General features: G+C 35.3%; 1 protein-coding gene across 1 annotated transcript in view; it reads right to left on the bottom strand.

Moving 5' to 3' along the window:
- The window catches only part of PDS5B (PDS5 cohesin associated factor B), a 127,029-nt gene that overhangs the window by 49,670 nt on the left and 53,940 nt on the right, over positions 1-23,419 (bottom strand). Inside the window, 4 exon segments of the mRNA XM_017855519.1 lie at positions 13,880-14,040; positions 17,499-17,604; positions 19,518-19,633; positions 21,077-21,216. Coding sequence (XP_017711008.1) covers positions 13,880-14,040; positions 17,499-17,604; positions 19,518-19,633; positions 21,077-21,216 — 523 coding nt within the window.

The following is a 23,419-nucleotide window of genomic DNA, read 5'->3' as shown; positions in this document are numbered from 1 at the left end:
ACCTGAGACCAGGAAAAGGACCATGGAAAGCAGAACAAAAAATTCCCTCAACACAAACAAGGCGGGTAATTACTCATTCCTACCAGTCATACTAGAAAGCCCTTATAATATACAAACAGGAGAAAAAGTACTCAATAGAAATAGACCCAGAAATGACCATAAGTGATGGAATTAGGGTAGACATTAAAACAGCTGTTACAAGAAAACACTATGCTACATAGACTCAAGAAAGTAGAGTAAATCAGGAACGCAGTGCTAGAAATGAAAAATACAAAATATAAATATATATAAAAATATATAAAAAGAACACAAATAGAATTACTAAATATAAGAAATACAATAGAAATGGAAAATAAACTGATGGAATTAAAAGCAGATTACACACTGCAAGAGAGAAGTATCAGTGAACTTGAAGACATAGCAATAGAAACTATCAAAATGAGAAAAAAGGGCAGGAAAAAAATAGTAACACAGCAGCTGTGATCTATAAGACAGTATCAAGCAGTCAAAAATACTTGTAATTGGAGTCCCAGAAAACAAGAAGGCAGATGGAGAGAATAGAAAAAAAAAAGTATTCAAAGTAATAATGGCCAATTTTTTTCCAAATCTGATTAAAATAAACTTAGAGATCCAAGAATCTCAATAAACCTAAAGCAGAAAAAAGATAAACCATTTCAAGGTACGTTATTATTCATATGGTTAAAATTAGTGAAAATAGAAAATCTTAAAAGCAGTGCAAAAACAGAGAAACAAGGAGTGGTACAACACTTTTCATCAGAATTTTCAATCCAGAAGATAATTGAGTGGCATCTTTTAAATACTAAATGAAAGTAACTGTCAATCTAAAATTCTATTCCAAGCAAAATTATCTTTTAAAATGAGGGAAAATAAAGACTTTTCAGACCAAAAAAATTTACTATAAGCAGAATTCACTATAAAATTCACTATGAAGAGAACTATACAACAAGAAATATTAAAAGAGTTCTTCCAGAAGAAAATGATACCAGATGAAAATATGAATAGACATCCAACAAATGAAAAGTGACAGAAATGGTTATTATGTGTGTAAAAGAAATTTGTCATTATTAATCTAAGATACACTAGAGTAAAATATCAAAACATATTATGGGGTTTATAACATATATAAAAACAAAACATAAGACAACAAAACTTAAAAGACTGGAGGAAATGGGCATGGAAGTATAGTGCTGTAAAGTTTTTACACATTAGTATAATTCTATTGGATGTAGATAAACCAATAGTAAAGATAAAATCATAATACTTGATTAATCTCAAGAAAAGCAGACATAAAGAACACAGAAAAGAGGAAAACTATCAAGATGGTAGATTTAGACCCCACCATATCAATAATTACAGTAAGTGTAAATGCTCTAAGCACTCCCATTGAAACAGTTTGTCAAATTGGATTCAAAACAACCAAAATAAAAGCAAACAAGGAAACAACAACAAAAAGACAACTAGGACATTTATTTAAAAATAAATAAGCTTTTTTTTTTTTAAGGGTCTTGTTCTATTGCCCAGGCTGGAATGCAGTGGTACAATCATAGCTCACTGCAGCCTGAAACTCCCGGCTCAAGTGATCCTCCCACCTCAGATTCTCAAAGCACTGATATTTACAGCGAGCCACCATGGCCGGCCAAGAAACTCACTTTAAATATTAAGTCCCAGGAAGACTAAAAATGGAAAGAAAAAAAAAAAAAAAAAACGGGAAAACATATGCCTTACAAACACTAGGGCCAAAGAAAAGTACAAATGGCTACACTATTCTCAGACACAAAAGCCTGCAGAACAAGGAAGATGACCAGAGTTAGGAAGAGACGTATTTCATAACAACATTGTTTATTGGCAAGGCTGTAGGGAAGCAGACGCTCTTATATACTGCTAGTGAGAATGCAAAGTGGTGTAACCATTATGGATAGGAACACAGTAATAGCTAGCAAAACTGTACATGCATTTACTCTTCTATTTCTAAGAACTGCTCCCAAAGATAACTGTCAAAAAACACAAAAGGTGCAAATACTAAGCTACTCACTGCAAGACTGTAATACCGAAAACAACCCAATGTCCATAAATAATGAACTGGTTAAATTAAGATACAGCCACACAATAAATGGGGACCTCTCTATATTTAAATGGAATAACTGCCAGTCCATGCCATTAAAGAGCAAAAAGGTGAAGAAAAGTGTATATAGTTTATCTTACTCATTTATCAAATGTGCATACATATACATATGCAGACAGCTATGCGCATGGAAGGGGGCTTTTTTTTTTTTAATCTATGGAGAAGAAAGGCAATAGGTTAGAGGTTTGACGAACAGATGCTAGACTTCTGAAATTTATCTTGCTTCCTTTAGATATTTTTAAAGCCATTTAACATTTCATATAAATAAAAAATAAATTTTAAAAGAGCAGCCTTTCAAAAAGAATGAAACAAATGAACAAGGGTATTCATGTGGTAGCATAACCACGCAAAGAATAATTATTCCAAATAGCTTTAAAACAGGAATTTGACTGCAGATCTCTGATACACACCAAATAAAAAAGAGAACTAGCTAAAAAAGTAAACAACTACTTTTAGGAATCATATTGGTGGTGCTCCTGCTATTATGAGACTGCTATGGATGTATTATGGGATATAGCAATTGAGTTATTATGTAATATTACAGGGTTATTATCCTGTGCCATGAGGGAAAAAAAGAGATACAAATGTAAAATTGAAGTTCAGTAAAAACCATGTAATCCTAAATTTGAACGGGAAGAATTGATATAAACAAACATGAATTTCATCTTTCAAAAAAGCTATGTCTACTGAATTATCATAGAGTCATGATTTATACATTAGCAATTAGTACCCACAGGACTTGTGTTGTGATTTCTTAATACCATTTCCATTAAAAGGAACCAGAGCCCCTCGGAGAATTGGCCAATTCCAGGTCTGGGGCAGAACAAGTACAAGATGGTCCTAGAATATCTTGTCATACAAGATAGCAAAGAAATTACAGAGATTATTGGGATTGTTCCAAAGGATTCATGGACTAACTTGAAGAGGCTTCCAAGATTATACACAGGATAATCTGGGCATCAAAGCATGAGATCACTATAACTGACTGAAACACAAATACATGTAAACCCATTATGATTTTTTTAAAAACAACACTCAACTGGTCACCTCTGGAGCACACTAGTCCTCTTTATTTTGAATATTACTATATTACATTCAAAAAATCAAGCATTTATCCTGCCTTTCCTAAACAAATATAACACTGGGAAACCAAAGAATCAATAAGAATTTCCTTTTTACAAAAGCATTCAGCTAGGAAGTGAAGAAGAATGACAATAAGAATATCAAGACTGATTACTAATATCAACAGCTGCAAACATCATAAATAGAGAGATGGCCAGCTATTATGAGCCTCCTGACAGGAAAGCATACCAATCTTATAAAATAGTCCTGTAAAAATAGAAAAGTTGAACCAGAATCCAATCAGGTTTCTGGATTCAATCACCATTTTAGAAAAAATAAAGAAATATGGCCAGGCACAGTGGCTCACACCTGTAATCCCAGAACTGTGGAAGGCTGAGGTGGACAGATTGCTGGAGCCCAAGAGTTTGAGACCAGACTGGGTAACAAGGTGAAACTCCGTCTCTACAAACCGACAAAACTAAGGCAGGCATGGTAACATGTGCCTGTAGTCCCAGCTACTCATGAGGCTGGGTGGGAGGACTGCTTGAACCAGGAGGTCGAGGCTGCAGTCAGCTGTGATCGCACCACCGCACTCTAGCCTGGGCAACAGAGCAAGACCCTGTCACAAGAAATTAAAACAAACAACAAAGAAGAACCTATCAAATTATGTCTAAGGGATACAATTAGCAAAAATCAGTCTATGGATAACCCTTCAAGAGAAACAACCTGATTCCTACTGCAAGCAGAGTGAGAGCTGGAGAGAAAGCCCACAAGAAACAAGATACTTAAAAGACACAGCAACCAATCACAATGTATAAATCTTACTTGCATCCTGAATCAAACAAACCATTTTTGAGGAAGAAGGATGGCTTGAGCCCAGGAATTTGAGACCAGTCTGGGCAACATAATGAGAGACTCTATCTCTACAAAAAGTTTAAAAAAAAAAAAACAAAAGTAGCCGGGTGTGGTGTCTGCGGTTCCAACTACTGAGAGCCTGAGGTGGGAGGGTCACGTGAGCCCAGTCACTTCAAGGCCACAGTGAGCTACGATCTCACTACTGCACTCCAGCCTAGGCAACAGCGCGAGACCCTGACACAAACAACAACAACAACAACAACAACACATTTTTTGAGAAAACCAACTGGATATTAAGTTATTAGTGTTAACTGTGTTTGGGATAAAGATGTATAGATGAAATGACAATATCTAGGCCGGGCGCGGTGGCTCAAGCCTGTAATCCCAGCACTTTGGGAGGCCGAGACGGGCGGACCACGAGGTCAGGAGATCGAGACCATCCTGGCTAACACGTGAAACCCCATCTCTACTAAAAAATACAAAAAACTAGCTGGGCGAGGTGGCGGGCGCCTGTAGTCCCAGCTACTCAGGAGGCTGAGGCAGGAGAATGGCGTGAACCCAGGAGGCGGAGCTTGCAGAGAGCTGAGATCTGGCCAGTGCACTCCAGCTTGGGTGACAGAGCGAGACTCCGTCTCAAAAAAAAAAAAAACAAAAGAAATGACAATATCTGGGATTTGCCTTCAAATATAAGAGGAACAAGGGAGTGTGTGGAGGCACAGAAAAAATAAAGCTGGCTATAAGTTTATTCATTGTTAAGGCTGGTTGGTGAATACATGGGGATTTGTGTTCTCTCTCTACTTCTGTGTATGTTTGAAATTTTCAATAATAAAACGTGGAGAAAAAAATAGTGTAACTAAAACACTAATCTTTTAGTCTATGTTTTGTGGTTTCTTTGTGAAATAAAAGATTATTATTCTGTGGTTACTTCAGTAACTAAACTTCATAGACAAGATCTATCTTCTCATAAATCAGATTTGATAATGCAAACACCTATAATCTCTTTCCCAATAATCAAGAGAAAAATTACTGTTCACACTAGCAGCAACTTCAGCTGAGATTGTTAAAGATAGTTATGTGAAATTTTAGCTCATCCAATGTTTTACATACTCAGTTATTTTAATAGAAAACAAACTGAAACAATGAACAAAAAAAAAAAAACTTAAGAATTCTGCAGTACTAAGTCAATGAAAATAAATAACCACCCATGCTCACTGCTTTTCCTATTAAAAGAATTTCTTATTCCCTCATTAAATTGACTTTCTTCCTTCAAGTTTTTTCCTTGATTACAATCATACCAATATAGAAAATGAAAATACATTCAAACTGAAAATACATGAAAACCCTGAAGAAAAAACTCAGCATCTCACTACCCTGAAACAATACTGTCAACATTTTGGTGAACACTCCTAAAATTTCTCTAGACATATTATTATACAGACATTAATAAGTGAGGATATAAAATACATAGTACTTGGAAACATATTTTTTTAAACCAACAATGTGTGTAGAACCTCATTTGTCAAATATTGCTAAGCACTATTCTTTTTAACAGTCACATAGCTCTTAGTGTATGTATAGTATATGGCTATACCAAAACTAATCTCATAGTGATAAGCATTTTAGATTTAAAAAATTTTAAAAACACCTTCACAACAATACCATGAATATCCCTGTGCTGGTTGTTTACATACTGTCTCTGAGCTTTAAACCTACCCTTTCATAATCTGCTCAGAGATCCTGAAGCTGTAAATCTGCAAAGAGCTGGTTTCCTATTAATTTCTTCCACTACAAGGCACTAGAGCTTCTTAAGGCATTCTGAGCAGTAGTTTCACTGCTCCCCAGCAACAGCCAGGCCATACCATACTTTGGCAGTGTGTTGGGTGAAACTGGCAGGGCTCCTCCACCTCTTAACACTACTTCTTCCCAATTATCCCACCAGCTCTAGAGGTACTAGCTGCTTCCACCAATTTGTATCTCTGGATTACCAATGCAACTTTTTTCTCTTTTGTCCTTTAAACATCTGTATTAATTTGTTTAAAATACAGTCATGCCTCACTTAACAATAGGGATACATTCTGAGAAACGCATCACTGGATGATTTCATTGTTGTGAGAACATCATAGAGTATACTTACATAAACCTAGATGGTATAGCCCACTACACACCTAGTCTATATGGTAAGACCTATTGCTCCTCGACTAGAAACTTGTACAACATGTTACTGTACTGAATACTATATGCAATTATAACACAGTGGTAAATATTTGTATATCTAAACATAGAAAAGGTACTGAAAAAATATGGTATCAAAGATAAAAGTTGTATCGCTGTATAGTGCAGTTCCATTATAATCTTACAAGACCACCATATATAACTGGTCTATCATTAACCAACATACCATTACGCAGTACATGACTTTATACCTAGTATAGTTTGTTTCTCTGAACCCTGAACTATATGATAGATTATGTGCACATCTTTTCTAATTATCTCTAGGATAAGTTCCTGAAAGTGCAGAGTCAAAAACTATACATATTTTAAGTTTGCATATATTACCACATTACAAACCTAGAAGCATGGCATCATTTTATACTCCCAAGAGAGCATTGTTGGAATGCTAACTAACACTGGTTGCATCACATAATTGCTTTTATTTGTATTTCCTTGATTACATAAGCATCTTTTCATGATTTGGAAGGCTGACAGGACTTCCTGCTCATAAACTTCCTGTTCGTTCTCTTTGCTAGTATTCTATGAGGCTTATATTTGTTATTCCTTCATTAATAATCTTTATATAATACATTGCAGCTGGGCACGGTGGCTCATGCCTGTAATCCCAACACTTTGGGAGGCCAACGCGGTCAGATCACTTAAGGCCAGCAGATTAAAACCAGCCAGGGCCACATGGCAAAATCTGGTCTCTACTAAAAATACAAACAAAAAAAATTGCCAAGGGTGGTGGCACATGCCTGTAATCCCAGCTATTCGGGTGGCTGAGGCACAAAAATTGCTTGAACCTGGGAGGCAGAGGTGCAGTGAGCCAAGAGATCATGCCACTACACTCCAGCCTGGGAGACAGAGTAAAACCCGGTATCAAAAAGGAAAAAAAAAGAGTCTTTATACATTAATACATTGCAGGTATTAACCTTTCCTAACTAATATTTACTGAAAATAGTCCTCCAGCATATAATTTGTGTTTCCAACTTATTTCATGATTTTGGCTTTTAGCTAAATAGTGGTTCCTCACCCCCACTAAAACATAAAGCAGAGACTTAGCCTGTCCTCTTTATTACAATATCCTCAACACCTAGAACAGTACTGTACACCTAGAACCATACCATACATGGTGGGGCAGGGGCTGGGGGTGGGGGGTAACCCATAGATATCTTTTGCAACAAATGAATTTTAACAAAATAATACAATCCAGGCCAGGCACAGTGGCTCATGCCTGTAATCCCAACACTTTGGGAGGCCAAGTTAGACAGATCACCTGAGCCCAGGAGATCAAGACTAGAGTGGGCAACATGGCAAAACCTTGTCTCAACAAAAAATACAAAATTTAGACATGCATGGTGGCATGTGTCTGTAGACACAACTACTTGGGAGGCTTAGGTCGGGGGACTGATTGAGCCCCGGAGGTTGAGGCTGCAGTGAGCCATGATTGAGCCACTGCACTCCAGTCTGGGTGACAGAGCAAGACTCTTTCTGAACAAAATAATAATAGTAATAATAATGATAATCCAATCCATCAATATTTCATTCACCACTTTGGTATTAGTATCCCTTCCTCTATAAACAAGGAAGTTATAAAAATATAGTGGTTACCTAGTACTTTGATTAATCCATGTTATATACTTAAAGCAAATCCACGCTATACACTTAAAATAATGCAAGAATTTGTCTTTGATTCTTCTGGAATATATGTAAAATCAAAGTAAGCAGTCTATTTTCCTTTCAAAACTGCTTGCTAATTATTTACTAGGTAACCTAAATTTTCCTGGCCAATTTATTTGTTAAATATTATATCCCCCCATCAACCATTATTACAGCATTGCAAATTTCTTGTATACTTTACTTCTAGGTCTTCTGATGTTTATTCCCATAATAATGTAAATGACTGTTGGTTATATAAGAAAATTTTGGATTTTACATACTTATTTTGGCTACTCCATTTTGAGTAGTTTTTCGGTTGATTCTCCTGGATTTTCCAAGAAAAATGAAAGCCTCTTCCTTTCCCCACTTGTATTTCTTATTTTATATTCTTACACAATTACACTAGTTAATGCTTCCAAAACAATGTTAAACAACAGCAGAGATAGTGTGGTTTCTCATCTTGTTCTGCTTTTACTGGGAATGCTACTGGTGTTCTACATGATGCTGCGTATTGGTTTGAAAGAGATTAATTATGTTATGAAGGTACTGATTCCTATCTTATTAGATTTAATTAGAAACAGACAGATTTTTTTGGCCAGGTGCAGTGGCTCACACCTGTAATCCCAGTACTTTGAGAGGCCAAGGCAGGCGGATCACGAGATCAGGAGATCGAGACCATCCTGGCTAACACAGTGAAACCCCATCTCTACTACAAATACAAAAAATTAGCCGGGCATGGTGGTGAACACCTGTAGTCCCAGCTACTCAGGAGGCTGAGGCAGGAGAATGGCCTGAACCCAGGAGGCAGAGCTTGGAGTAAACCGAGATCACGCCTCTCCACTCCAGCCTGGGCAACAGAGCGAGACTCCATCTCAAAAAAAAAACGAAAAAAAAGAAAATCAGAAGCCCTTTCAGGATCTATAAAAAACAAAAAATGATCTATTGTGTACCCTTTTCCCTACTTATATAATAAATTATAGGCCGGGCGCGGTGGCTCAAGCCTGTAATCCCAGTACTTTGGGAGGCCGAGACAGGCGGATCACGAGGTCAGGAGATCGAGACCATCCTGGCTAACACGGTGAAACCCAGTCTCTACTAAAATACAAAAAAAATTAGCCGGGCGAGGTGGCGGGCGCCTGTAGTCCCAGCTACTCAGGAGGCTGAGGCAGGAGAATGGCGTGAACCCGGGAGGCGGAGCTTGCATTGAGCTGAGATCCGGCCACTGCACTCCAGCCTGGGCGACAGAGCGAGACTCCGTCTCAGAAAAAAAAATAAATAAATAAAATAAATAAATAAATAAATAAATTGTAAACATAAACAGTAGGCTTACTAATATTATAGCAACCCTCTCTGTATACTCCTAAAATTAACCATGTTTGGCCACAATATATTCTCGTTTTATTATTTAAATTATCTTTTACTAATATCTTACTTATACAAAAATCACATATTAGTGAGATTTGTGTTAGGGTTTTCTTAGGGGGTGGGGGAATATCTTTTACTAGGTTTCAGTATTCACGTTAGTTATCCTGGCTGTAAAGAAAATAAGTGCTTTCTTTTCTATACTCTGAACAATTAAAAGAATTAGAATTCCTGGTTTCTTATAGATTTGAAATATCTCCCTCAAGACACAACTTACACTGATGCTTTTATTAGAGAATAATGTTTCAATTTCTTTTATAACTACAGTCTGCTTGGTTTTTGTCTTTTCTTGTCCTGAACTTATTTACATCATTCTTAAAAATCCAGGTTTTCAAATATATTTACATAGCCATATCTAAAAGTTAAATAATTAGAGTAAAATGATAGGCAAAGACAAATCAGAGATATACAAACAAAAAGAAAACAAAATTCAGATTTAGAGGGCATAAGCAAAACTGAATTCCAGAGGGAAAAGCATACAACTATGTAGACAGGGTAACCTCATGATTAAAAGAAGGGGTGGTACATTTACTGAGTCCTGTACACTTAAGAATATCCTTCATTTGCCCCTACTTAAAAATAACTAGGACTACCTAGGAAATTCTTTAGTTATACTGTTTCTTCCATCAGAACTCGACAGTTGTTGAATCATTAACTTCAGAAATTATATGTGGTTTGAAAAGAAGTCAGCCAGCTTCATTATTTTCCACTGTACTGACCTAACTAGTTTTTCTTGATATTTGCAAAATCACCTTTGCAATCCCTGATAATTTAGCAAACTGCACCAGTATATTTTCCAAAAATGAGTCTTCATCTCCAGATTCATATTTTCAATCATTCAAAACAAATTTATTACTATTCTCTTTAATATTTTCCATTTCCCATTATTCTACTATCTTCTCCATAGACGTCAATTACGGTTTTTCACTATCTGCAATTCATTCTCTTTAACTCCATTTTTTCTGTCCAATTTCTCCATATTCTATGCAGATTTCCTTAAGCCAAATCTCTAGCTCACTGATTTCATCTTCCATATTGTTTATTCTACTCCTTGCTACCTATATTAAATTATATTCTATAATAAATATCCTTAGCCCTTTCTCATGTATTATCTCATTTTTGTTATCTTTTTTCTTCTCATGTAATTTGCTGTTTACCTTCCTTGGCAGCTTAAATGACTAAGACTTTCTTTTGATACTAGAAAAATTCGATTCTAAATATTGCTTATCAGTTACTTTGGAATGCTAAGATCATTACATAGGTTTTGTGTTTTTTAACTTGCTTATCTGTATTCTGTTACTTCATCTTCAAGTAAGAAAAATTCTCTCTGGCTTTGCTATTTAAACAAAAGTATAGTTAGCATCTCCCAGACGACTGAACACGTCTCTTAAAAAATTAACGTAAAAGCTCCCAACTCAGGCTACAGTTGCTTCATCACCTGGCTAAGTAGCATAGGAATGAAAGTTAGGACTAAAGGTAGTAAGTCCTTTTTCTCTGTGTAATTTATCTCCAAATTTGTTAAAACTCTTACAAGGATAAGAACCAGTCACTGGGGCTATGGGTACATCACATGCTGTGATAGGATCCTCAGTTTTGGCACATCTAAATACTTTTAGGAGAGTCAGACACCTGAGAGACAAGCTGAGTCACAATGGAACTCATATAATTCATCGTTATGGAACCCCATAACTCATCATCGTTTTTCGTTTAATGGGTCAAGCGTATAATTGTTTTCTGCTCCCGTAAAGTCGGTAAAAAGATATTTCCTTCATGATTTTCCTTAGTCTTACCTCATCACTAAACTTTGCTCTTCCTGGTAAACAGGTTGACCTAAAGAAAAATACTATGACCACAAAGCCTCTCCTTTAGTCCTAGTACAGCTAAAATCAGGTTCTCTTTCTTTCTCTTAAAGTGTGTCCATATAGCAATATCCTCCCTCTAAATTAGCAAATAACAGGACACTTACGGTACACTGCCAATACATATCCCTTGTCAGTGCTCTCACATTCAATACAGTCTTAATGGCACATCTGGTGCCAATTCTGTCCAGTTAGTGGTAGCTTTATTAGATACATTTTTCTTTAGGTTCTTTTTAATTATTTTGATGAATTCAAGGGAAGACAGTTTAATCAACAGTCTCTTAACTGTATTATTTTTCCTCAAAATCAACTCACCTAATTTAATAAAACATTACATCTAAATACATAGTTTATCTCCTGGAAGAAATTATTATGAGTTATATATACACAAGAACAGTGTGTGCACACTGTAGGAATTCAGTATCAGCTGAGTTAATTCTCCTCATGAGAAGTATCTGAAATATATTCAGTATATAAATCAAATAATTTTAAATACTTCAGTTCCACAGTAAAGCAATACATTTTAAAATGTCCCATTTACATTTCAAAATGTCCACCTTTTGACCCTGTTCTTGTGGTTCTACAAATACATCAAACCACGTTTCTTTAAAATATAAAAGTTACTAAGAAAAACAATCTAGAATGAATATAATAAATCCTCCAGGGAATAAGCCAAACTTGAACTCTGTCGATGCTCTAATTAGAAAAGAAACTGCCGTAATGGGTATCACACCATAGGCATTGGAGCCAAACAGGCCTAAATTCAAATCCTGGCTCTGTCACTTGCTAGCTACATGACCTGGGTCCATTTACCTCTGAACATTAGATTCCTCATTTGGAAAACCAGGATAATAACTGCACTTCACTGAATTGTTACAATGTTTAAATGAGACAGTATAATAGGTGGACATTCAGCAAATGGTATACAGCTGTATACAGTCTATACATAATGTGTGTGTATGTATAGGTATTACATATGTGTGTGCGAGAAATACACATACATAAAACCAAACTCATCTCTGATCTGACTAGGAGAGACATAGCACCATCCAAAGGGAAGCTTATGTTCTGGGATTACTTAAAAATTAGAAGTCAGGGCCCGGCGCGGTGGCTGATGCCTGTAATCCCAGCACTTTGGGAGGCCAAAGCGGACGGATCACTTGAGGCCAGGAGTTGGAGACCAGACTGGCCAACATGGTGAAACCCTGTCTCTACTAAAAATACAAAAATTAGCCAGGTATGGTGGCGCATGCCTGTAATTCCAGCTACTCGGGAGGCTGAGGCAGGAGAATCACTTGAACCTGGCAGGTAGCAGCTGCAGTGAGCCAAGATTGTGCCACAGCACTCTAACCTGGGTAACAGAGTAAGACTCCGTCTCAAAAAAAAAAAAAAAAAAAATTAAGAAGTCAGTTCCAAACAATAAGGTTTCTTACTCTTGCCAGAGAGACTACTGTTATAAAATTTTAGTATGTTTCTATTACCGTTTAAATAATTGCCAGCCAGGCACAGTGGCTCATGCCTGTAATCCCAGCACTTTGGGAGGCTGAGGCAGGCAGATCACCCGAGGTCAGGAGTTCAAGACCAACCTGGCCAAAATGGCAAAACCCCATCTCTATTTTACAAAAAATTAGCCGGGCGTGGTGGCAGGTGCCTATAATCCCAGCTACTCAGGAGGCTGAGGCAGGAGAATCACTTGAACCCAGGAGGTGAAGGTTGCGGTGAGCTGAGATCACACCACACTACACTCCCAGCGTGGGCAACAGAGTGAAGCTCCATCTCAAAAAAAAAAGAAAATAATAATAATGCCTTTGTTCTATTTATCAGCAGTTTCTAGAATTAAGTACACATGAACAGAAAGGAATAACAAAAATTATACCTGAAACTCTTAATTGCAAGCTAGCTTTACTCCCAGTCTCTTTCTAAGGAAAAGACCCATAGACAATTCTTCTCCATAAAAACCATGGTACCCCAATCACAACTAACCAGACTAATGGGTAAGCCAGATGTGATGAGGTAGAGGTGAAAGCAACCACCTATGACTACGTCAGTATCAGAACCACCTATTCCATCTTCTCTCCAAGAACTAGAAGAGATACACATAGAGAAGTAAGCAGTGACATGTAAGAAATGAAGATTTATTCTTCTGATTATAAAATCTTGAACTATGATTATCCCAGGATAACAGCTCAATTTGCAATTATGGGAAATACTGGAACACAGAAAAAATTGCACTGCTGTTAAATATTCCATGCTTCTCTACTTCCTTGCGTCAATTAAAGCACTGCTTCTGAAATTTGTTTGTTTCAGTACCCTAAATCACAGAGGAAACTAAAGAATATTATAGACAGTCCTGATGAAATTCCTTTGAAATTTCCCATCATACCTTAAATTCATATGAACTGTTTATTCTATGCCATAATATACCAGGGACTATCAAACTGATACATCAGAAAGATATGCCATGTTTATCCCCCAAGTTCATGCATCTTCTAAAATAACAATCAAAGCTTACTCCCAGGAAAGGAGAATCTAAACTGAACATTACAGACTTAAGATAACCTAGACAGTTTTTCCTCAAAACTTGAAAGATTCCAATTATTACATAAATCAAGAAATAATTACGTTTCTGATGTCCAGAATATTTATCAAAATAAACTCAACTCACGATCTGATGTGTGGAAAATCCTCTTCAATTCTGCTTCCTGTGTTTTTGAAAATTTGTAATGCAGCTTCTGCTACTTTTTCATCATCCATTTTCAGACAAGCCAGTAATGATTCAAATGTTTCAGCAGAATGAAATGAGATGGGATGTGTAAATGAGAGTACCTATAAAATGAATCATAAAAATGATTTGTAAAATTTTTTCATCTTTATAATACAAATCCAAAATATTACATATTAGAAATACTATAAATCAAAGTCAATAAAAAAATAATTATATTAACCAAAACCTGAGAGCACTATAAACAAAATTTAAAACATACTCAACTATGTAATGGAAATGTTCCTCTGTAGGAAGACTGTATGATATAATGAAGTAATTTCTTCCAAAGTTAAATTACGTGTTAATATAATTTTAGTCAAAATAATTTGGATTTTGATTATTGTTCAGGTTTTTTGGTGGAGAATGAGAGAAAAGGGGACACGAAGAGAGAATTTAACAAAACATCTCTCATCTTCCCAATAAATGTCATTAGCAGAGACTGAGTAAGAAGAGAATAGGGAAAGGGGTAAAACACTGACAAGATAGTAAAGAAGTCTATAAAGTTTCAATAACCAAATCACAATGGTATGAACATTAGAATAATCATGAAACAAAAAATATAAGGCAGTAAGTAGACTCTAGAATATATAAAAAAATAGATTATATAAATTGTAAGAGATTACAAAGAGGTCAACAGAAAATAAATAGTCCTGAGTAAACTGAATAGCTATTGGGAGAAAATCAAATTAGGCCCCCCACCCCCACAACACACTTTCAAAATCAATTTCAGATGGGTTGTGTTTAAGATTTTAAAAAACAAAAACAACAAAAACCCTCTGTACAAGACAGAGTTTTTTTAAGCATAAAGTAAACAAAAGGAATCAAATGTGGAATGTAAAAAAAACAGCACACAGCAGAAAAATATACTAAGTATAATGCCACATTTATGTTTCTAAAATATTCAAAATAAGCAACATGTTATTTAGAGATACATACATAGATGATAAAACTATAAAGAATATTGAAAGAATAATAAATCCAAAATTCAGGACAATGATACCTGGTGAGGGGATGTGAGTAGGCAAGAAAAAAGACTACTCAGGGAACTTGAACAGTATTTTTAATATTCAATTTAATGTGACACTCTATTTACTTTTCACTTGTATTCACTTGGTTACTACATATTTACTTTTCACCTGTATTCACTTGGTTACTACATATTTACTTTTCACCTGTATTCACTTGGTTACTATACTTTATAATTTACATATAAGAGAATACATGTTTATACATATATCAAATATGTATCAGGAAAAAAGCAAAGGAAATACAAAGCTCATTTAAATCAGAAAAAAAGAAAAAAAGACAGAGATGTCAGTAGATGTATGAACAAAGGATAAAAATGGTGAATTTACCATAGGGAAAACACAAATGATTAACATATGGATGGTGGACCTCACTAGTATTAAATATGCAAATTAAAATATTATTTTTGCTTATCAGATTTGCAAATCTTTTAAAAATGTATTATATTCCATTTTGTGAAGGTTAAAAAGATGGGCACCTTCACATACTACTGATGGAATTATATATGGGTAAAATTTCCCTGTACAGCAATTTAAATATATATTGCTCCAAGAATTTTGAAAGTGGTCACTCTCTTTAACTCAATAATGCTCTCCTAATTTTCTAAAAAATATGACATTGCCAAGAGATCTTACACAGAAACACACAGCTTAGTACTGTTTGTAAGAATGAAAGTAGAAAAATGAAAATATTCAACAATAGGAAAATACTAGTGATACAGAGAAAGGAGAGTTCCAAAGTGAGGCTTAGCCCGCAAGGATTTCTGGCTTTGCCAAGGAAAGAATTCAGTGATATGGTAAAAGAAAACAGCTTTATTGAAGCAGCAGTGTTACAGTTCCAGAGGTGTTATATATACCTCTATGGTTGCTTCTGCAGAGCAGCACTACCCCACAGGCAGGGTGCAGAGAGTTGCAACTCAGGGCAGTTTCACAGTAATATTTATACCTACTTTTAATTATATACAGACTAAGGGGCAGTTTATGCAGAAATTCCTAGGGAAGAGGGAGTAGCTTTTGGGTCATCAGGTCTTTGCCAAGGAAAGGGACAGTAACATATTAGAAATACTGTATTTCTAATATAGTATTTCTAATATTACTATTATAATATATTTCTATATATTATATAGAATATAATATATATATATTAGAAATAGTATTTATAATATACTATTAAGGCATGAGCTACCACACCCGGCCTTAATTATTATTTCTAATATAGTATTTCTATATTACTATTATAGTATTTCTATATACGGGTATTGCCACAGCAATGGTAAACCGACAAGGTACATTGGTGGGCGTGTCTTGTGGAAAGCTGATTCTGTCTTGCCCTTGTTTTAGCTAGTCCTCAATTTGGTCCTGTGTCTGAGCCCCACCTCCAGAGTCCAGTCCTGCCTCCTACCTCAGTAGGATAGTATGATACCCCAAATAATGGACTAATCACCATTTCAAAAATGTTTATTATTATTTTTACCATGAGCTAGGCATGGTGCTAAGAAATTCATGTACATGATTTAATGTCCTTTGCGAGACAAGCACTTAATCATTATCTTTTTTTTTTTGAGACTCCCAGGCTGGAGTGCAGTGGCACAATCTCGGCTCACTGCAAGCTCTGCCTCCTGGGTTCACGCCATTCTCCTGCCTCAGCCTCCCGAGTAGCTGGGACTAGAGGCGCCCATCACCACGCCCGGCTAATTTTTTGTATTTTTTAGTAGAGACTGGGTTTCACCGTGTTAGCCAGGATGGTCTCGATCTCCTGACCTCGTGATCTGCCCATCTCGGCCTCCCAAAGTGCTGGGATTACAGGCGTGAGCTACCGCGCCCGGCCTTAATTATTATCTTGATTTCATATGAGGAAGTGAAGCAAGTAATGTGGTCAAAGGCAGACAGCTACTAAATGACAGCCAAAAATCAGATCTGCTTTAGACACTCTTAAAAAAAAACTCTTGAAAAACACCAAGAAAATGCTTATATTTTAATAAGGGAAAATAGTTAAGGATACAAAATTGTATTTCAGCTTGATCTCAATGATCCCAACTATGCATTTGTTGAAGATTAAAAGGAAACAAAAGAAACTGATGTTTATGTATGATGAGCCTATGTTTTTTGTAATTTTATATATTCTAAGTTGTCAATAATGAACTAATATTTTTACAATCAGTAAAAGACAGAATATTTTATGAAACACAAAAAAGTCTGACAAAGAATTTGGCTCATTCTGCAGTAGAGCTGTACCTTCTTTGCTCACTAATGACACCCTGAATTATATTCCACTATTTTAATGTAATTAGTACTAAGCTAGATTATAGCATTTAAACCCCAAAATAATCAGATCACATGTAAGAATAAAAATACAATTTCTAAATCATCTAAAACAACTGAGAAAATTTTACTTTGAATTATATAAACTTAAGAAAACATCAAAAACAAATAATATAAACTGTATATGTTAAACAGATATCTAATTAGGCACTTAATTTTAAATAGATACTTACCTTAAGCAGTTCAAGACCTGCTCTGATGGCTTGATCAGTTGGAACACCCTCATCTTCATCATCTGCTGTTCCATCTATTGATTTGTTCACTTGCTTAATAAGAGCACTAAAATATGACCAAAAAAAGTCATTTTTTCAAATGTTACTAGCAATGTCTAAGAAAAATAATCCTGTGTTACATATATGTGCATATACATATATACATATCTGAACCGAATACAAATTTGACATAGCTGGTTTTAACACTACTGCAAAACAACTATAATAAAATATTTTCAGATGCTTCTTTTCAAAAATAGTTCTTTTCCCTTGCCCATTCAAATGAGGTCAAAATGTTACTCAATTTGTTCTTTATTAATGCTATCAATATCTTTATTATTATATTTTTCATGGCAGGTCGGAGCTCAAACACATAAACAACAATTATTTTTAATTATCTAAAACTGATTATTAGTCCAGCAAGTAGAACAATATACACAGAAATAAAAAAGGATAAAGGAAATATTAAGCCCTTCTAAACCACTGACCAAATATTACTGTGTGTCAGGCACAGCTGTCAGAGTCAGAAATATATCTAGGCCTCCTCCTAAAAGGTGAGGAATATCTAAGTAACAGACATACAATAAAACCTCATTAGAACATCAGAAAAGGAACAAAAATAGATCAAAAGGAAACATGATGTTTTCAAACTTTCTTCTAATAAAAAGCTTATGTTATTTTATTTTATTTATTTATTTTTGAGACAAAGTTTCACTTATTTATTTATTTATTTATTTATGAGACGAAGTTTCACTTTGTCGCCCAGGCTGGAGTGCAGTGGCGTGATCTCAGCTCACTGCAACCTCCGCCTCCCGGGTTCAAACAATTCTCCTGCCTCAGCCTCCCAAGTAGCTGGGAATACCAATGTGCACCAACAAATCTAGCTAATTTTTGTATTTATAGTAGAGACAGGGTTTCACCATGTTCGTCAGGCCAGTCTCAAACTCCTGACCTGAAGTGATCTGCCCGCCTTGGCCTCCCAAAGTGCTGAGATCACAGATGTGAGCCACCACACCCAAATTTACTTAATAAATTTGTCTGATTCAGTCTTCCTCTTAAAAATACAGAGCCTTCTACTTCTTGTCTTGCTTTTTAAACCTCAGAACTACCTCTTCAAATGAAAACTGATACAAGAGGAGTCCAAAGTGACTGACAAGTAACCAAAGTAGGGTGTCTCTATTTGTAAGGGGTCAATGACCATAAGCTACGCCCAATGCCCTCCCCAACAAAACATCCCCAAAAGGGTTTGAGTACAAGATGAAAAAATCATTAGTATTATTTATTTTAGATTATAACATATACCTCTCAAAGAACACTATTGATGACTAGTAAATCAGTATGCTCCATATATATTGTATAAGTACTTTATTTTTTCAACTGTGGAAAACATTTTAGGGAAAGTTTAAAAATAAAAAACATCTCTTCCCACATTTCACAAAAGGGAATGCAGAGATAAAAGAAATAAGTTTCCAACTTGTCACAGGTAGTATCAAAAGCTGAAACTTTAAATGAGGTTTGTTTTAAAAAACAACATTTTCAGTTCCCAAATTATCTGTGAAAATGCATCATTTGTTCCTTTGCAACAGATTCACCTAATTTCCCAAGGGTATAAAAAAATTTATTTATATTACCTAAACTATGCAAGTTAACAAAAAAGAAGAGTGTCTGGTATACTGTTAACAGATAAAATTAGGCTTAGATTGACAATTTCTCACACAATTTGAACCAATCCTTAAAATAAAGATAAATAACAAGAAAAACAACAAATATACAGGTACAGATGAGTGTATGTACGTGTGTGTGTGTGTATGTGTGTGTGTGTGCATTTACAAATACAGATATATACAGAGGAGTACACAATACACACAGATGTGTAGCTAGTTTGGTGCCTTGTATATAGCAGGCACTCAACAATGACCGATTCCTGAATGCATGAATGAATGAACAGCAATGAGAATGTAGTATTTTATATACAAATACCTGATAGATTCGGTATCTATGTGCACAGGTGCTATCCTCTCCAAGAGAAACTTGATCATTTCCAGGAAAGGATTTGTAGGCTGTTTGGGGTTGCCCAACTTCTTAGTTATTTCACGCTGTAATACAGATTTTTTCAGTATTACAAAAGCACATTTAAACAAATCATTATGTTAAAATAATAAGAACCAACAATAATTAAAACCATGTAATACTGACGCTGGAATAAACAAATCAATAAGAACTGAACAAGTCCAGAAAAAAAGACTGAATTAAAGATTTAGCATATGAAAAAGGTAATATTTCAAGTAATCAGGGAAAGGTAGGCTAGTCAATACACCGTATTGAAATAATTGGATAGACATTTGGAATAAAAACAAAGTAAGGCCCCTGTCTCATATACTACATCAAAATATTCCAAAAGGATAAAAATACAAATGAATAAAACCAAGAGTCACTGGATGAACAAACTTGAGGAAGTAAAATTATCAGAAGAGCTTGTTAAAACTACAGATTCCTGAATTTAACGCTGAAGATTCTCATTTAGTTGATCTGGGGTGAAGCCAAGAATCATGTTTCAGAAGGTACATAGGTAACAGATTAAGAATCACTGACAACAATAAATATTTTCATTCACTTATAACAGAAAAGGATTTCATAAGCAAGACAGCAAAGTCAAATACCATGAGGAAAATACTGACTTACCTAGATAAAGATAGAAACTATGATATGCAAAGAACATAATAAAGGGTAAACTAAAACTGACAGAAAATAATCTGCAACTTCACAAATGCCATATGACAAACTCACAAGTCAATAAGATAAAGACAAATACCATTCTATAAAAATAGCAAATATTATAAACACAACCTACAAAATAAATATGAATGGCCAATAATCCCAAGGAGAAAAAACAGTCAGATGACTAGCGACTAACAAATATAAATACTATCAAAATAATTGTGTTTTTGTTTTCACTTGGGTTTTGTTTCCAGCAATGACACTGACCAATATTGTTATGTGTGAGAAAACGGTCACTCTCATTACTGGTGATTAGCACAAAATTAATTCAGTTCTGGAAAACAATTTGCCAAAGCATATCAAAGGCTTTAAAAATGAGCTGTCAACCTATGCAATTGTACTTCTTAGAATTTATCCTAAAGAAAGAATCAAGACTATGTAAAAATATTAATTATATTCTTCTTCATAGTAATCAAAAAGTAGGAAAAAATGTGAATGTGTAACATAGTGGACTACTCAATAAATTATAGTACATGTATTCAATGGTATGCTACGGAGCTATTAAACACTATAAAAGACGAATTAATGAAAAAGTAAAATGTACAAAACTGTATGTATAATATAATCTCACTTTACAGAAGGACATACACCACAATATTAACAGCAATTGTCTCTATAGAGAAATTACAGTTTATCTGCATTGTTATTTATGTGACATTTTCCAAATTTAATATGATGAATATAAATTACTTTTATAAAAGAGAGAGACAATAAAGAAGATTTGGTGGCTTTTTCAAACATTAGCTCTTTTCTGTCCTTACCACACAACCTTCAGCCTGCTTGCAGGAGCATGTTGGACTAACAAGTACTTCTAACTGCTTTCTTATTTTCTCATCATCTTCTAACACCTGCGTGAATTTCTTCATGAAATCCTGAGCCTTACCAGGATCGGGTAAATTTCCTTAAAATAAATTAAAGTTCAATTAAAATCAATGTTTTTAATTCTTAAAATAATAATAGGTCAATGTTTTCGTTTCTTTTATTGCTTTAAAATCCTTACCTACAAATTCAGTTTAGTTTAAGAAATTAAATTGTGAAACACCTTCAAGAGTCAATTTTCACAAATAAAAATATATTTTCTAGAAATATAAAACAGGATCATTGTGAAGGGACATATATGCAAGAAAAGACTAAAATGGCTACTTCTAAGTAATCCCTTGTAAATATTTAAAGGCATCAAATGTCAATCTGAAAAATGCCAATTTTATTAATGTCCCCTTGAGCTTGCTGCACACACTGCTCTCTTATAATTTAAGAGATTAATCACTAAGTTTTACCTTTAAGAACTATTTTCCTGTATTTCCCTGTTTATTGTTAAACCAACCCAGAGAGTTTACATATACATTCTTGCTATCTAGCAGTGACATATACTGAGCAACCTATTCCAGGTGTTACTGCTGGGTAAGTCCTTACTGCATGGGAAAGAATGAGTCTTTGTAAAACCAAAAATGATTTTTATACTATTCTGCTAATGTGTCTATGTATCAAAATACTTATGAAAGCTAGTAAAATGTTGACTGTGGTATCTTTTTCTCCTGGCTTCTTAACTGTTGTAGAGAGCCAGACTAGAATTGGCATCTCCAACAACAGAAATTGTAAAACAGAACTTCGGCACTTTATGAGGCCGAGGTGGGTGGATCACAAGGTCAGGAGTTCAAGACCAGCCTGGCCAAGATGGTGAAACCCCGTCTCTACTAAAAGAATACAAAAATTAGCCCAGCGTGGTGGCAGGCGATTGTAATCCCAGCTACTTGGGAGGCTGAGGCAGAGAATTGCTTGAACCTGGGAGGTGGAGGTTGCAGTGAGCTGAGATCTCGCCACTGTACTCCAGCCTGGGTGACAGAGCGAGACTCCGCCTAAAAAAAAAAAAACAAAAAAACCAACAACAGATTTTTGGACCATCAAAATAGTAGTAGAAATTCAAAGGAATCCCAAGACATGAATATAGTAAACATAGTCTTCAAGTTCACATACAATTCTGAAATCCCATTTTATGTCTTGGTGAGATATTTAAATGACTTGTTAAGAATCTATTAATATATTAATCCTAAATACTTCTGTATGACCTTTTCATGTTTCTATAATAGAAAAAAATCTGCAAAGAAAGAGAACCACATTATAGTACAACAGATGATCACTTATAGAAGATAAATGGAATGTTTTTATAAGTTTACATAATAAGCACCTGAGGGCAAGCTGGAAAACCGCTAGTTCAGCACTTTGCAATCTATGTTCCAAAGATCACTAGTAGTTCAATGGAGTGTAACAGTGTTCAGGAAAAGGTATTTTTTTCAAATAATTTTGGAAAGTGTTATTTTACAGCCCCTCCATAAAGGATGGGCATCATAATAAAGGCTACAATAAGGCCTATTATTTCAGGAAAAAAAGGGGGGGGGGAAGAAGGGAGAAAGAAAACTCCTTTAATTTAGCATTCTATAAACACATATGACAATGAAATCCCTTTTTCTCACAATACTAAGTTAACACCTGCAGGATACTAGCATTCCCTGAAACAGAATCTGGGAAATACTGAACTCACTGGAAGAAAACTGACAGGAAAAAAAAAAAAGAATTTAGGGAATGATCTCTTTTAGGAGACAGAATCCATAGCTAAATAAAGGTGATAGGCCAGGCACCGTGGCTCACACCTGTAATCCCAGCACTTGAGGCCAGCACTAGCCTGGGCAACACAGGAAGACCTAGTGTCTAAAAATACGTATTTTTTAAATTAGCCGGGTGTGGTAACACATACACGGAGTCCCAACTACTCAGGAGGCTGAGGCAGGAAGATGGCTTGAGCCCACGAGGTCGAGATAGCTTTGAGTTATGATTGTGCCACTGCACTCCAGCCCTGGGCAAAAGAGCAAGATCTCTTCTTTAAACATCAATTTTTTTTTTTTAAGGAATAGCACAAAACAACTTGCTTTAGCAAGTTATCCAGGTGACTGGAAAGTAGTTTTCCCAGGACAGAAAGACATTTTGGTCTTAAAGTTCTACTCATTCTAATACTCCCATTACTTAATCCAAAACCCAGTGAGTCAGGTTTACTATTATCTTCAGTGTCTTAACTTTACTTTCATATACATCTTGGAATATTTGGTGTC

Source organism: Rhinopithecus bieti, unplaced genomic scaffold (genome assembly GCF_001698545.2).
Source record: "Rhinopithecus bieti isolate Rb0 unplaced genomic scaffold, ASM169854v2 scaffold_41745, whole genome shotgun sequence".
NCBI classification, from domain to species: domain Eukaryota; kingdom Metazoa; phylum Chordata; class Mammalia; order Primates; family Cercopithecidae; genus Rhinopithecus; species Rhinopithecus bieti.
Note: the sequence above shows the minus strand (reverse complement) of the source record. Positions and strands in the feature narration are given on the sequence as shown.